Source organism: Galeopterus variegatus, unplaced genomic scaffold (assembly GCF_000696425.1).
Source record: "Galeopterus variegatus unplaced genomic scaffold, G_variegatus-3.0.2 Scaffold7175, whole genome shotgun sequence".
NCBI lineage: Eukaryota > Metazoa > Chordata > Mammalia > Dermoptera > Cynocephalidae > Galeopterus > Galeopterus variegatus.
The window spans coordinates 20,821-35,966 of NW_007733286.1; the positions used below are offsets into that span (position 1 = coordinate 20,821).

Consider the following 15,146-nt stretch of genomic DNA (forward strand, 5'->3'; position numbering starts at 1 on the left):
AGACCAGGATCGTATGTAGGATCAGAGGGCAACAACATTTGTTTGTCACTGATTTAAAATGAAGAAATTAAGGGCAGTTCTTTACTCAGGCACAACATAGAGGCAACCAACATCTAGGGTGTCCCTTTAAAAATAAAAATGACTGTCAAAATGATGAGTCCCTACAACAGCCTGTGGGTATCCCATCTACCCGGAAGGGAGAAGACCCTCTTAAACACAGTTTCTTTAAAGACATGTAAACTAGGTTCTGCCAATATTTCAGATTTCTAATGACAGAAACACCTTATGTAGTCCATCCTATCAAACACCTCTGAGAAGGAAATCAAGGTACACTATCGTGGTGGCCCTGCATCCCCAGTATATTTTTTTTCAGTGCAGACACACACCCCTGTGTGTGTACCCTCCATGCTTACGTCAAACTCATTCAGAGCCGCAGCCAGCTCGCCGATGCCCGTGTGGCCTTTGGCTTCGTCAGTGGGCGAGGTAGCTTGAGCAGCATTAGAGATGCCAGCAATGGCCTCCTGGACTTGCTTAAACACATAATCCCGATTGGCTCGAGTGGCGGCAACATCTGGGTGGCGGAGAAATGCTTGGGAGGCCGTGTATAGCATTGTAGCGTTCTTCTTCAGAGCCCCTCTGGCAGCCGCCATCTCATCCCGACAGTGGGGGTCCTTCAGCTCCTGTGTGCCCAAAACATGACACCTGTCACATGCATGATGTTTGCATGGAAGTGTTTGCAATAGAATTTGGAATCATAGACTCTTAGAAACACATTGAATTTTAGCAACCATCTACTCTCTCTAGCTGCCAGGACTTTGCATACCCTGTTCCTTCTATGTGAGATGGCTGAGCCTTCCTCCTTCCCCCAACTGTGTCACCTAACAGAGCTCCACTTGCCTGGCATGTCCTAGAAAGGACTCTTCCNCAGAGCCCCTCTGGCAGCCGCCATCTCATCCCGACAGTGGGGGTCCTTCAGCTCCTGTGTGCCCAAAACATGACACCTGTCACATGCATGATGTTTGCATGGAAGTGTTTGCAATAGAATTTGGAATCATAGACTCTTAGAAACACATTGAATTTTAGCAACCATCTACTCTCTCTAGCTGCCAGGACTTTGCATACCCTGTTCCTTCTATGTGAGATGGCTGAGCCTTCCTCCTTCCCCCAACTGTGTCACCTAACAGAGCTCCACTTGCCTGGCATGTCCTAGAAAGGACTCTTCCCTCAACTCTCTAAGCTATGACCCCTTCTATATGTTCGCAAAAGACCCTGTTCCTCTCCCATCATTAACACTTGTCATACTTTATCATATGGACTTATTTAAGCATGTTTCCCTCCTATGCTGTATCTCTAATGACAGCAGGGAGCCTGTCTATCTTCCTCAGTGGTTTGTTAGCCATTAGCACAGTGTCTGGCTCATAAGCAGCATTCTACAATTATTGCTAATGTTTCCCTCCTATGCTGTATCTCTAATGACAGCAGGGAGCCTGTCTATCTTCCTGAGTGGTTTGTTAGCCATTAGCACAGTGTCTGGCTCATAAGCAGCATTCTACAATTATTGCTAAAAGAATGCAAAAAACCGGGCCACCCACAAGGTAAGTGGATTGCGTGGATCACAGTTAGTTATCAGCAAGTGAAAACTTGAACTTCAGTCTTCCAAGGCCCTGCTGGCCACCGTATTCATGTATTCCCATGTTTGTAGTTGTAATAATTACAAATATGGGAAACCAAACTTCTGGTTTTTGCTTAGTGCATCAATGCTATTGCACTAACATTTTCAAAATAGGGTTCTTATTTTTTTTAACTGTTCCTAATTGCAGTTCAATCATTGAGATTAGAGAATAGAAAATAATAGGGCAAAGATGATTTGTTTTCCTAGTTTTGGATGCCAATATAATACCACTGAGGAGTCTCTTTATTTTCAGCTTTAAAGAATATTGTTAAGAAAATGTTTATTTTTGGAAATGTTATTGTTAAGAAAATGTTCCCATCATTTTTGGAAACGTTAAAGGCAGTGCTGCTCTCTGACAGCCATTTATTTAGATTGCTAGCTGACTATTTCTGGAAGAATATTATTCCAGCTTTAAAATATCCATAAAGGGTCTTTGAACCACTGGTGTTCTCTTCCTACTTGCTCATTTGGTGCATGATAGAGGGATGAACTGGCATCAATGAATTCCATCTTCTCATTTGTGGCTCAATTATATAACACATTATATTTGATATCTAGGGTTTCAAGACAAATTGATAATAAATAATAATGAATTAAACCATCTATTCTCCTTTGCTTAAGCACTAACAGATTTATGCCAGCCAACACAATTTCTAAATTAAGGTTTATTTAATTTGAGCCCTAGAGATGAAAACAGGTAAATAGATAACAAACCACCTGAGTGTATTTTCTATACTAGGCAATGATCTAAGCACAGTGAAGGTTTCTCCTGAGTAGTCATCAAGGGCCTTATTAACATCCAGAACACTTAGTCTATATATTTACTTATTTATATATTTATATATACATATATATACACACACACACACACATATATATATATATATGAAAATGAGAAGTGGGGGTTGGAGGAATTCTGTACATAATAATATTTGAGGAAGCATTCTTTAATCAAAAAAGAACTGGAAACAATCTAAATGTTGAATTATAAAGAACTGGTTAAGTAAACTCCTGAAACATTCATTCGATGGACTACTTATGTGGCTATTAAAAGTAGTTTCCAAAAAGTTTCAACATGTATAATATTTATAAGATAAATGAAAAAGCATAACAGAATATGCATATCTGTATACATAGTATGATTATACATATGTTAAAATGCGAAGATAAATAAGTAAAGAGCAATATACCAAAATATCAGCACCATATTTTTTGTGGATGTTAGGGTGTTATGTGGACTGTTTTCCTTCTTTCTATTATATTTTATTTTCCTAAATTTTCTCGTAAGACTCTGAACTAGTAATTAATTACAAACAAAGTATTAATAAAATAAAAATAAACCATATTTATGGGCATTCTCATATGAATTCTCATATATTCTAGTGGCTTTTAATACCAACTATATGCTGATGACCTGCGTTTCCAGCTGATACCTCTCTTCCATCTGACATATCAATGTGGATATCCTATAAGCATCTCAAAATCAACATATCTAAATATGAAATCTTGATTTTTAACTCCAACAGGCTTCTTTCTAGTCTTCTTCATCTCAGTGAATTCATGACCATCTACCCCTTTGCTCAAACCAGAAGCTTAGCAGTGACTTGGTTGCTGTTGGTCTCTAACGTGACACAGTGAATTCAATAGCAGCTCCTGAGTGCTCTGTTTTCAAAAAGCACTTTGATCTCTATACTTCCCTTTACCTCCACTGCTATGGCCCTAAGGGAGACTCATCAACTCAACAGCCCCCTCCCAGCTGGTCTCTTCCCTTCCACTTTACTCTCTCCTTTGTAACATAACAGAGTAACATTAAAGTGTAAATCTGAGACGTTACTACCAAACTTTCAGCAATTCAAGTACTATCCACTCACAATAAAGCTCAAACACTGCAAGATTCTGAATATCCTGGCCCCCATCTTTCTTTCCAACCTCTCTCCCTTGGTTCACTGAAATCAAGGGTCACTGTCTTTCTTTCAGTTGTCTGAACAAGCCAAATGGCTTCTAGGTTTCACACCTGCACTTCAGAGTAACTTTGCTCCTACCTATATACCATTTTGGGCTACCACACGAGATTGCACTTAAATAAGGAAATCTGCTAATAAGAAACATTTAAACATCATCGCAGAAACTAAAATCACTTTAATGTGCCTGTCACACAAAGGACTAGATCTTGGTCAAGTCTGTAATCCCAGCATCACTTCAGCTGCACACAGTGAACACTCAACAGTGTTTGTTGAATGGAACTTGCCTGTCAATCATAAAGAAACTTAGAGAAAGTCATAAGGAATTGCCCAAAATGTTGAAGAATTCTGGGAATTGTGAAGAGGATGGGTAAAAAGAATTGTAACAGATACTACCACATGTGGAGATGTTTTTTCTCCCAAAACACTCTTTCAAGAACATACTCTTTGGGAACAAAGTTCTTATAGCACCCAATGATCTGGCTAAAACTCAGGGTGCTGTCTCCAGACAAAGGGGAGGCAGGGGAGACCCCAGATCATACGCCTGCATCAGAGTGACTCACATTTACCTGTGTTCTCCCTCCCCTCCCCACTTCCCAAGTGACCACAGCACTACACGACAGTTTCATTTCTTTTATTTGACCTGGGAGATGTTCCTACAATGGACAGAAGATTAGAGTGTGGTGGGACTAGAGAAGTGGTTCACACAGTGAAGCAGTGGTCTGCAACCTACTTATAGGCAGGGGCCAAAGAGTACCCCTGGGGCCCACCATGGTGTCTCAACTGTGCTAAGCAGGAAGCAATCTTTGTGGTGACAGGTTCCTAGGGCATTTGATAGCAAGGAGAGGCAGTTGATTCATTGTTCAGACCTGCAAAGCTACAAGGTTATTGAAACTCGCCCATATTCTCTCCTCTCATTTCCAAAATCTTTCCCACCTGTTGTCTTCTTGCTGCTACATAGTTAAGTTTCACCATCTCTTTTCCAAACTCTTTAAAGCGGTTGGCAAGGTCTTGCTCATTTGTAGCATTTTTGACAGCTTCCAGGGCCTCCTCCACCTGAAATGGTAAAAAACAACATAGTCATAGAGGATAGTACTAAATATTATTAAACATGTTAGAAAAGGTAATTTGTAAATAATAATAATAATAATGTGTTAACATTTAAATACTAATAGGAAAGTACCCCTAACAATGATTTATAGTCAGATTAAATATTTGTTTAAGATTTACAGAATATTTTGCATATAAAAGACAATAATTGCTGAACTCTTAGACCATACAAAAATCTTATATTTATTGCATTTTATCGAGGTATGATCTTGATAGGAATATTGATTTCTAAAGTAGAAACACTAAGGAAAATATATTTAAGAAAAAGAACTTTAAAACAAATTCTAGAAATCTTCAGAGGAAGAAGTGGTTCACAAACAAAAATTGGAGAAACTCCTGGGCTGCTGAAAATTTGGGACAGCTTGACTCTGCAACCAATCTTGGCAATACCTCTAAACCTGGGACTGAAGGGATTGCAATTTTAAACTGAGTTTACACCCTGCCATCCAATGGAAAGAGTAAATATTGAGCCTCTGGAAGAAAGTGAATTTGAAGTTTTGTTGAAACTTGAAGGTGGCATCAGCTGGAGTGAAATGGGGGTGGACAGAATGTCAGCAAACATGCCGCCCTAATGATGCATTTTGCTTCCGAATTACTACAAACTGCATCATTGAACTTTTCAGAGTGGCACAGAACTGAAATTATGAATTTCACCAAAAGTCCTTTATAAATGATTTAAGTATTTGAGAGGTACTAAAGTCTCCTTTCTTCACAAATGACATTAACTTTAATTGGATGTGAAAATTTCCACATTTGGTAACTTTGTAAGGTTATAATACATGTGGACTCAGTTAAAATTAAAATTAAGATGGTGTGGTAAAATAATCCACTGTGTCACTGTCACTCAGGTACCATCTTTGCAGAAATAATTTTATCAGTGGAAATAGCCAAGAACACAGTCCTGAGTGATAAGGCACAAGACAGATGTATTTTTGCAAGATCAAATACTCCTAAACATGAAGGGAGTCTTGTGGAGAGGCCCCCCGACTAGTACAGGCTCCTCAGAGAGGCAGAGGAAAAGGAGAGAAGGCAGCTCAGAAAGTCATAAGAAATGCAGGGAATATATAGGCAGAATTCAGATCGCTCTCGTTTAGGGCAAATCAAAGGACAATACACAGACAGTTCATTGTTTGCCAATTTGGGAATACAAATGGCTACTAAAATGCCTGGAAAGAGCCATAGATTAACTCAGTTCTGAACTGTACAGATACACCTTTGTTTAAGCTTGACACAGTCACAAAGGTGACTAATATACAACTTCCTTATCGTTTCACTGAGTGAAGGAAGAAGATAGCACATATAAACCAGAGCTAATGGATGATATCATTAAGCCTTTTATCCCATGGACATGATAGTACCATCTAGTTTGCCAAATAGACTAACTCATTTTGGTAAGAAAAGAGTTGTAGCAAGCAAGGGAAGTTAATTGGAATAATTGGGGAAGAAGTCAATCTGGACTCCACCTAAGCTTCCAATCTAATCTTCTATGGAAATTCTGCATCCTTTTTCCCTCTTAAGTATAAAAATATAGATGTAACTCCTTAATAATAGTTTCCAATTCCTATCCTAATAGCCTCTAATAATGCTCTAGGAAAAGAAGGAAGTACAGGTGAAAAGAGACTATTGTGTGTTAGGAAGTTTTTCAGACATTCAAGTCAAATTACATTTTATGGTATGGAATGGCCCATTTAAAGTATTTTCATGGTTTAATGAGACTGTCCTACCTCAAATCTTTAAAACAACACATCAGTGATGTCTTACTTTCTAGTAGATTCATAATCATCTTCACTTGGCTATCAGCAGCATCATTGAGAGGACAGCTCTTGGCATTTAATTTGTTCCTGCTGCTTATTTGAGATGTAAATCTTTCCCAGGACATGAAAACTGGTTCCAGGGAACAGCAAAATAATTATCTCAGAGGGAACTGAATCTTGGATTTATTTTCTAATATATATAAAATGTGCTTCTTACTGGTTGTAATCAGACCAATTTGGAGTATTTATTTTGTTGTGTATACTCATAACTTATTTCCTCATTGTTTTTTTTTTTCCAAGAATCCAGATGTCAGTTTGAATTTATACTTTGAAAGGAAACCCCAGTGACAGGGTCTGTCTGTGTAAAGATAGACTTAGCCATACACAGAGAAGGATCTGAGAGGTCACCTAGTCATAGTTCTCATATAGAACCATAGTTAGAATCTATCCAAGGTCCCACAGAAATGGAGGAAATGGGACCAACATCTGGATTACTGGCACACGTGGCTAGGAGATAGATAGATGAGTGATAGAGATGAATTGAGGGATGGATGGATAGACAGGCGGATGGGTGGATAGACAGATAAAGAAATGGGACCAACATCTGGATTACTGGCACACGTGGCTAGGAGATAGATAGATTAGTGATAGAGATGAATTGAGGGATGGATGGATAGACAGGCGGATGGGTGGATAGACAGATAAACAAATAGAATGTTGAAGGAACATGGAGGAAAAAGAAAAGAGAAGCTCAGCGACCAGGCACTTTGACAATTCAAAATTAATATAGAATCGAGTTTTTATTTTTGAATAGAGCGAATAATCTGCTGTGTTTTCTGGGTGGCTGAGGAAAGGAAATTGACACCTGTGAGCCAAACAAATGCCTTGCTCTCACACCTTTACTAGCCATTTAGGAGTTCAGAGCTGCCAATGCAAAGGTCAGTTGTATAGAAGAACAGTATGGGGCACTTTATCCAAAACACACCCACATTTGGTAACTTTGTAAGGTTATAATACATGTGGACTCAGTTAAAATTAAAATTAAGATGGTGTGGTAAAATAATCCACTGTGTCACTGTCACTCAGGTACCATCTTTGCAGAAATAATTTTATCAGTGGAAATAGCCAAGAACACAGTCCTGAGTGATAAGGCACAAGACAGATGTATTTTTGCAAGATCAAATACTCCTAAACATGAAGGGAGTCTTGTGGAGAGGCCCCCCGACTAGTACAGGCTCCTCAGAGAGGCAGAGGAAAAGGAGAGAAGGCAGCTCAGAAAGTCATAAGAAATGCAGGGAATATATAGGCAGAATTCAGATCGCTCTCGTTTAGGGCAAATCAAAGGACAATACACAGACAGTTCATTGTTTGCCAATTTGGGAATACAAATGGCTACTAAAATGCCTGGAAAGAGCCATAGATTAACTCAGTTCTGAACTGTACAGATACACCTTTGTTTAAGCTTGACACAGTCACAAAGGTGACTAATATACAACTTCCTTATCGTTTCACTGAGTGAAGGAAGAAGATAGCACATATAAACCAGAGCTAATGGATGATATCATTAAGCCTTTTATCCCATGGACATGATAGTACCATCTAGTTTGCCAAATAGACTAACTCATTTTGGTAAGAAAAGAGTTGTAGCAAGCAAGGGAAGTTAATTGGAATAATTGGGGAAGAAGTCAATCTGGACTCCACCTAAGCTTCCAATCTAATCTTCTATGGAAATTCTGCATCCTTTTTCCCTCTTAAGTATAAAAATATAGATGTAACTCCTTAATAATAGTTTCCAATTCCTATCCTAATAGCCTCTAATAATGCTCTAGGAAAAGAAGGAAGTACAGGTGAAAAGAGACTATTGTGTGTTAGGAAGTTTTTCAGACATTCAAGTCAAATTACATTTTATGGTATGGAATGGCCCATTTAAAGTATTTTCATGGTTTAATGAGACTGTCCTACCTCAAATCTTTAAAACAACACATCAGTGATGTCTTACTTTCTAGTAGATTCATAATCATCTTCACTTGGCTATCAGCAGCATCATTGAGAGGACAGCTCTTGGCATTTAATTTGTTCCTGCTGCTTATTTGAGATGTAAATCTTTCCCAGGACATGAAAACTGGTTCCAGGGAACAGCAAAATAATTATCTCAGAGGGAACTGAATCTTGGATTTATTTTCTAATATATATAAAATGTGCTTCTTACTGGTTGTAATCAGACCAATTTGGAGTATTTATTTTGTTGTGTATACTCATAACTTATTTCCTCATTGTTTTTTTTTTTCCAAGAATCCAGATGTCAGTTTGAATTTATACTTTGAAAGGAAACCCCAGTGACAGGGTCTGTCTGTGTAAAGATAGACTTAGCCATACACAGAGAAGGATCTGAGAGGTCACCTATCGTATAACTTCGTATAATGTATGCTATACGAAGTTATTACGTTTGCTTAATACCTAGTTGATTGGACTTTAAGTGACACTAATCAAACTATTTAATAAAGCATACATGCTAGCCTTCTTGGTTAAATTTTCTCTTTCCTTGTTAATAAGTGAGGAAAATTATTTCACAGAAAGCAGGAACGATTCAATGTTAGTATCATTCATTCTTAAAGTGTCATGTTTTGCAAAGCACAAAAATAATATCATGTAGGATATATTCCCCCAATTATTTTCAGTTTGTTCAGGAAAAATGACACCAGCTAGTGTCATTGAATGTGTATGATGTTTTGGACATTGTCCTGAATGGTTTACACATATATAATTTAGTCCTGAAAAGCAGGTCTTTGAATTTGACACTCCTTTCCCCCACTTTACAGAGCAGAGATAGAGATCAAAACAGAGGAGTGACATAACCTGCCAGAGACCTCATAGCAAGTATATGCAGGAGACTGGATTTAAACCCAGGTAGTTTGCCCCAGAGCCCATCCTCAACTCCTGGGCTATGCTGCATTCTTTTCCCAGAAAGGGTGGGTATATAAAGCTGATGGAATTTAAGCTTGGATTATACTGACCTACAGATTATGAAGACTCATTAAGAGCCTTGCCCATCTGATCAGTCTCCAACTTCTAGTCACTCTACCTCCCTAGCATCTCTAAAATCCACCTCTTTCTTACAGTACACACTGCCATTGCCTTAGCTTTTCATTCATTCCCTGGCCTGGATATTTTCAACAGTCTCTTCATCTGTCTCCATGTTCTGGGCATACCCTTCTTCTAATTCCTTCTCTACACTGGTATTAAAATTATTTATCTAAATCATGAATCATGTTCTAAAGCTTCAGAACTACTCAGGGGATCTCCATAGTGTATAAAGAGAGTGCAAAGTACGTATCATGTTCACCAGGACAATCCACAACCTGGATCTCTCTGCCTGACTCTGTTATCGCCTCTCCCCACCTCACCCTCTAGGCGCCGATGACGGAAGCACTTGTATTATCTCAAACACTCCAGGTCCCTTCTCTTGCTCTCACCCGTTGTTCCTTCCTTGGTTTGTGAAGCTCTTTGTGGTTGAAGCCTGTTATATGACCTGAATCCATCTCTCTTCTTATGGCAATAACCCCCTATTTTCCTTGAGGAAACCACTCTTTCCTTGCCCAGGTTATCAAATCCAAATCCACCTTTTCTGCCTGCTCTGTGAAAATGCGGCTGGGCCCTTGAAATATTATTCTTTTCCTAGTCGGCCTGAAGTTAAGCTTTGTAAGTAGGGGGTGCTGGACAGAAACTGCAGGAGGGAAGAATTTTGTTTCCTGGCTTGTGTGTGTTCCCTTAACAGCTTCCTGCAGCAGGGGTAGCTTCTCCATAGTCGGCCTGAAGTTAAGCTTTGTAAGTAGGGGGTGCTGGACAGAAACTGCAGGAGGGAAGAGTTTTGTTTCCTGGCTTGTGTGTGTTCCCTTAACAGCTTCCTGCAGCAGGGGTAGCTTCTCCAGCACCAGGCAGCCAGCAGATTCCCTCGGAATGCCACCATTGGACAATTTCGTAGCAGAATGCCTCCAGCGAGATATCTCTCTGTGAGGCTCAAGACCCTAGAGGGAGAATTTCCAGCAAGTTCCATTTGATGTGTGGCACCTCAGTGACTTCTCTGTCATCAAGTGACCCAGGGCCATGCGCAACACCAACATCTGAATCTCAGCCCTGGTGAGGTGGGGCCCTCCCTCGAGTGATCTATCTCAGTCCTAGGGGTAGCTGCTCCTCACATTTGCAATTCCTGTAGTTCTTAGCATCCTCCCGACCTCTTACTAGCCACTCCCTTGTTACTCCAATTTGCTGTCAGAATTAAGAATTCTTTTTATTAAATTTTCCATTTATTTTACTCCTAACATTCAGCCCCCAGCTTCTGGCTTGGACTTGTGGCTCCAGCCTGTTCAATCTGGGCCTGGTGATGGGTTCAGGAAAAGGCAAACTTCATTTAGTTCAGTGAGACACAACTCCTTCCTTCCAGCCACTTCTCTCTTCCTCATATTATCCTGAATTGCCTAACAATACAATTTGGTTGAATTGATCCCATTCCCAGCTTGGGGTGGGGAAGAGGAGGAATCCTGACCATGTTAAGTAAAAAATTATTATATACCATTTCCCCTATATATGGTTAATTCAGAGATATGCATATGATTCAGAGACCAATCATAGCTAATACAATTGTTAAACTTTTGTTTGAGCTATCAGGGAAGAGAATCTCCTCTTTCATGCTATTATTAGTCCAGGAGCATGTGACCTTGAGAATGGGTGGTGGCCATTTAAAGACAACGAGAAAAGGGCCTACAGAGAACAGAGCCTTCAGTGAGGAAAAGTAGGTAGAAGTCTGGTCCTTGTCACAAGTTTGCACCTCAATCAAGCCTTGCCTAAATCTATTGACTCTGAAGTTTTAGTTTGGTGAGCCAATCAATATATGCCTATTTTTAAAAAAACAGCTTGAGTTAGATTTTCTGTTATTTACAGCAGAAAGCATACCAATTATATTTTTCTTCTAGGTGACACTGTAGCAATGTGCACACTTTTCCAGCATGCACTGCACTCTTTCCTAATGTCGCCCCCTCTAGCCTATAAGGTTTTGAAGGCAGGAACTGAGTCATTCACTTTTGAAGTTATACATCTTTGGGACAGTGTTTTGTATATAGTGAGCACCTGATAAGTATTTATTGAAAGTATAACTGAATAAATAAATAAATTACAAACAATCCAGCAGCATGGAGTTAATGTCATGATAGCTTTGACAAAAAAGATATGCTCAGAACCTGAGCCATGTTTTCTACATTTGTAATCAGAGACAAGGCTGTTTTATACCAATTGACTATTGTTATTCAAACACAGAGCCATATTAGAGCTTCAGGATTAAACAGCACACTATTGAGAAATGTTACTGAGGCTGCACAAGAATATTTGATGTTAAAGTCACAAAAAGCACAGGTAATGTTAAGATCACCCTATCTCATCAATGCCCCCTAACAATGAGACAGCAGCATTAGATTTGGCCTCAGGTAACCACGAGGAAAATCTTACTTCCCCGAGAAGATGACTAAAGGGTTGTTGTTTTCTATTTTGCTATTCCATTTTCTAAAGAGAAATTCTCATATAATTGAGAATTTCATTAATCGAGAACCATTATTCCAGGACCTAGCCTGAGGACAGAAAAAAAGGTGATTGTTTTCTCTGACTTACACATGTGTAGATGAGTTTATGTGTAATGCCATCACTCATGCTAATAATTAACAATATAATCTGATTACATTAATTCAGAGCTTAGGGAAAATAAATATCCCTCTTCATGAACACTAATTGAAACGCACGATTCCTTTAAAACTCTGAAGTGCCACCTATCAACCTAACACACTGACAATGTCAACTGATTGCAGGATATACCAGGTGTCTGGCTAGGAAATCATTCACCAGGAACTTCAACAATAAAAGTGATTATAATTCAGTATTTTTTAAATCATATCTGATGTACAAATGATTGTTTTGCTCAGGAACATCAAATCCTCATTTGAGTGCTAACTCGGCTTTGGATCTTTAAGTCACCTACTGTTCTATCACTTTCATCTTTAATTTGAAACAATGTCAGTAGTAAAAAGCTTTTGCAGTCAGGTGAATCTTTAACGTAATATACTCAATATTTAAAGTACACACAAATACTTGCATGATAGAACAAGTAGCGTAATAGGAACAACTAAAATATCTGTATGTTACATGCGAAGAATGATTCCTCAGTTGCCATATAAACTAAAGTTTCCATTTGGAAACTGAGGCTGAAAACTTCTAACTGAAAGGTAGCAGAATACAAAGATCTATGTATTTTCAACCACACCACCTCTGCAGAGCTCCTAATCCCTCTCATTTTCAGAGGCTGAAAGACATTTACTCATGATTACTCAATTTGCCAGCAATTATATATTGGGGTGCAGGGTGGAGGTGTTCTAGAAAAATAAATTGACTGTCCTTCACCTAGTTGGTGAACAATTGGTGAAGACATGAATGTAAGTTTCCGATCAGAATGTAACTTGCTCTATGTTCCTGTAAGTTACTCAGAGATGCAAAAAATCTATATTTGCCATAAAAATTTGGCATATAGCCTAAAAAGATATAAAGCAAAATGCTATGCGTAATGCTTAAAGGTAAGATAGCTATGTAGTGGTTAACATGACAGGAAGCTGTAGGACTCACTCTAGGGTATTTCTCAACCTGAACCAAGTGAAAATTGGAGTCACTTCCTTACTCTTAGAAAACACCCCTGGGTCTGGCCAGTTAGATCAGCTGGTTAGAGCACAGCCTTATAAATCCAAGGTTTGGATCCCTATACCAGCCAGCTGCCCGAAAAATAAAAAACAAAAAATAACACTTCTAACTCTTTTTCTAGTCTATGTTTTATCATCCATAGGTAAAGAAACTCATTGTTTATTTGGAAAAAGCCTTCAGAAAGGTGTTAATAATTTCTAACCAGCTCTATCAAAACATGTAAATATTTTCTCCATCCTGAGTTAAAAAAATAAATAGATGCTTGCAGACAACATTTCACAGTTTAATGTCCATTCGTTATGAACTACTGACACATCGTCATCTTGCGGGGAGGGCAATAGCCTCATGAATTGAAACCCTGACTGATCTGAATCCAAAGTGTGACACAGTCCACAACCTGAGTAATTCAGTGCCGGCACCAGAAGTTGTAGTTCCTCACTTGCTCCACAAGATAGCAACATTCCACCACCGCTGCTCACAGCAGAAGCTGCACTCAAAGTAGAGCAAATGTGTTATTTAGTCTACGATCATTTTTATCTTTACTAGTGACAGTCTGACAGGACTACTTAATATTGCCAGGTTAACCTTTCCGTGATTTTGTGCTAAATCCTTTTTTCTTTTTCTTTTTTAAAGTTTCCTTAATCTGGGGTATGGAGAAGAGGTTGCGATTGACTCCACATTACAACAGGCTACAGCGATGTTACCAGCCGAGGGCACTGGAAAAACAGGTGTATAGAGAGGCGGGCTTGCAGGCAGCAACTGGTGTCTACCTGACATCCCAGGCCCAGATTTAACAAGCACTCTCAGAGTGTGTGCAGTTCGGGGAGAATATTTAACCTGTCATTGGTCCCCAACAGTCGCTGAGTAAGGCCTTCCACAGCTCAGCAAAGAGTGACATATGGGATGTAAAGTTAATTTCCTTAGGTTCAGTCCTGTTCTCCTCCTGCTGGGGTAAAGAAAGATGTCCATCTGGGGAAAGACTTTTTTTTTTTTTTTTATGTTGCCTTTGAAGATGAAATAGGCTGTAAGGGAGAGATAACAAAATCTTTTCTCCAACACACTTAAGAACAAAGTTATTTGTAGCCTAAAAGATGCATATAACAGACATGAGGCTGGAGGAATTATGCCAGCCCTGCAGCCTGCAAATTGCTCAGGTGACCTCACTAGGGCTACAGAGCTGCTATTTATCCAACACTCGCTTTGTGTCAGACTCTCTGATAAGTGCTTCAAAGAAATTTCCCCCACTCAAATTTGCCCACAACCCTGAGGGCTGTACTGCCATTAGCACCATTTTAATAGATGAGGCATCTGAGACAGAAGGAGGTTGCATGGTAGGTTATGACACAACTGGCAGGCAGACACCAAACCAAGGTTAAACCCAGTTACTCTGACTCCAGTGGCCAAACAGTTAATGATAATACTATCCTGCCCCTCAGTATATGCTGAAACTGGTAAAGTCTTTCCTCAAATTGCTCACCTCATCCACTTTGCAAGAGCCTTTCTTGGCTTTTGAGGGCTTATTCTCGAAGACAAATCTAAGAAAACACTCCCAAGCAGATTCTGCTTTGTGTCCCTTGGCTCCTCAGGGACCTGTACAGAAGCCACAAAGAGCTACACCTTGCTTATGGTTTATGACCATGAAGCTTAGGCTGCAGCTGCTGGAATATGATGCTTTCATAATATTGCAGAGTTTATAAATAACTTGGAAATCTTGGTCCTTTACTGGGACCAGTTTAGGTAAAAGGCTCTGCCCAACTACATTGTATATGGATAAGTTAAAATAAAAAATTAAAATTAAAAAAAATTAAAGATGAAAAAACTACCAAAATAAAAAAGACTTTTTTGACAAAGAACAATTATGATTTAGGAAATTTCCTGATGATCCCTGCTACCCCCCCCCCCCCCATCATTTGAACA

At 39.2% G+C, this 15,146-nt stretch overlaps 1 protein-coding gene across 1 annotated transcript in view; it reads right to left on the minus strand.

Annotated features, from left to right (window-relative positions):
* Positions 1–413: 413 nt before the first annotated feature.
* Positions 414–15,146, minus strand: part of LOC103607148 (catenin alpha-2-like) — a gene marked incomplete at its 3' end in the record, with an annotated part of 66,460 nt that continues 51,727 nt past the window's right edge. Inside the window, exons 4-5 of the mRNA XM_008591684.1 lie at positions 4,570–4,689; positions 414–680 (exon numbers count right to left, since the gene is read on the minus strand). Coding sequence (XP_008589906.1) covers positions 414–680; positions 4,570–4,689 — 387 coding nt within the window. The remainder of the gene's footprint in view (positions 681–4,569; positions 4,690–15,146) is intronic.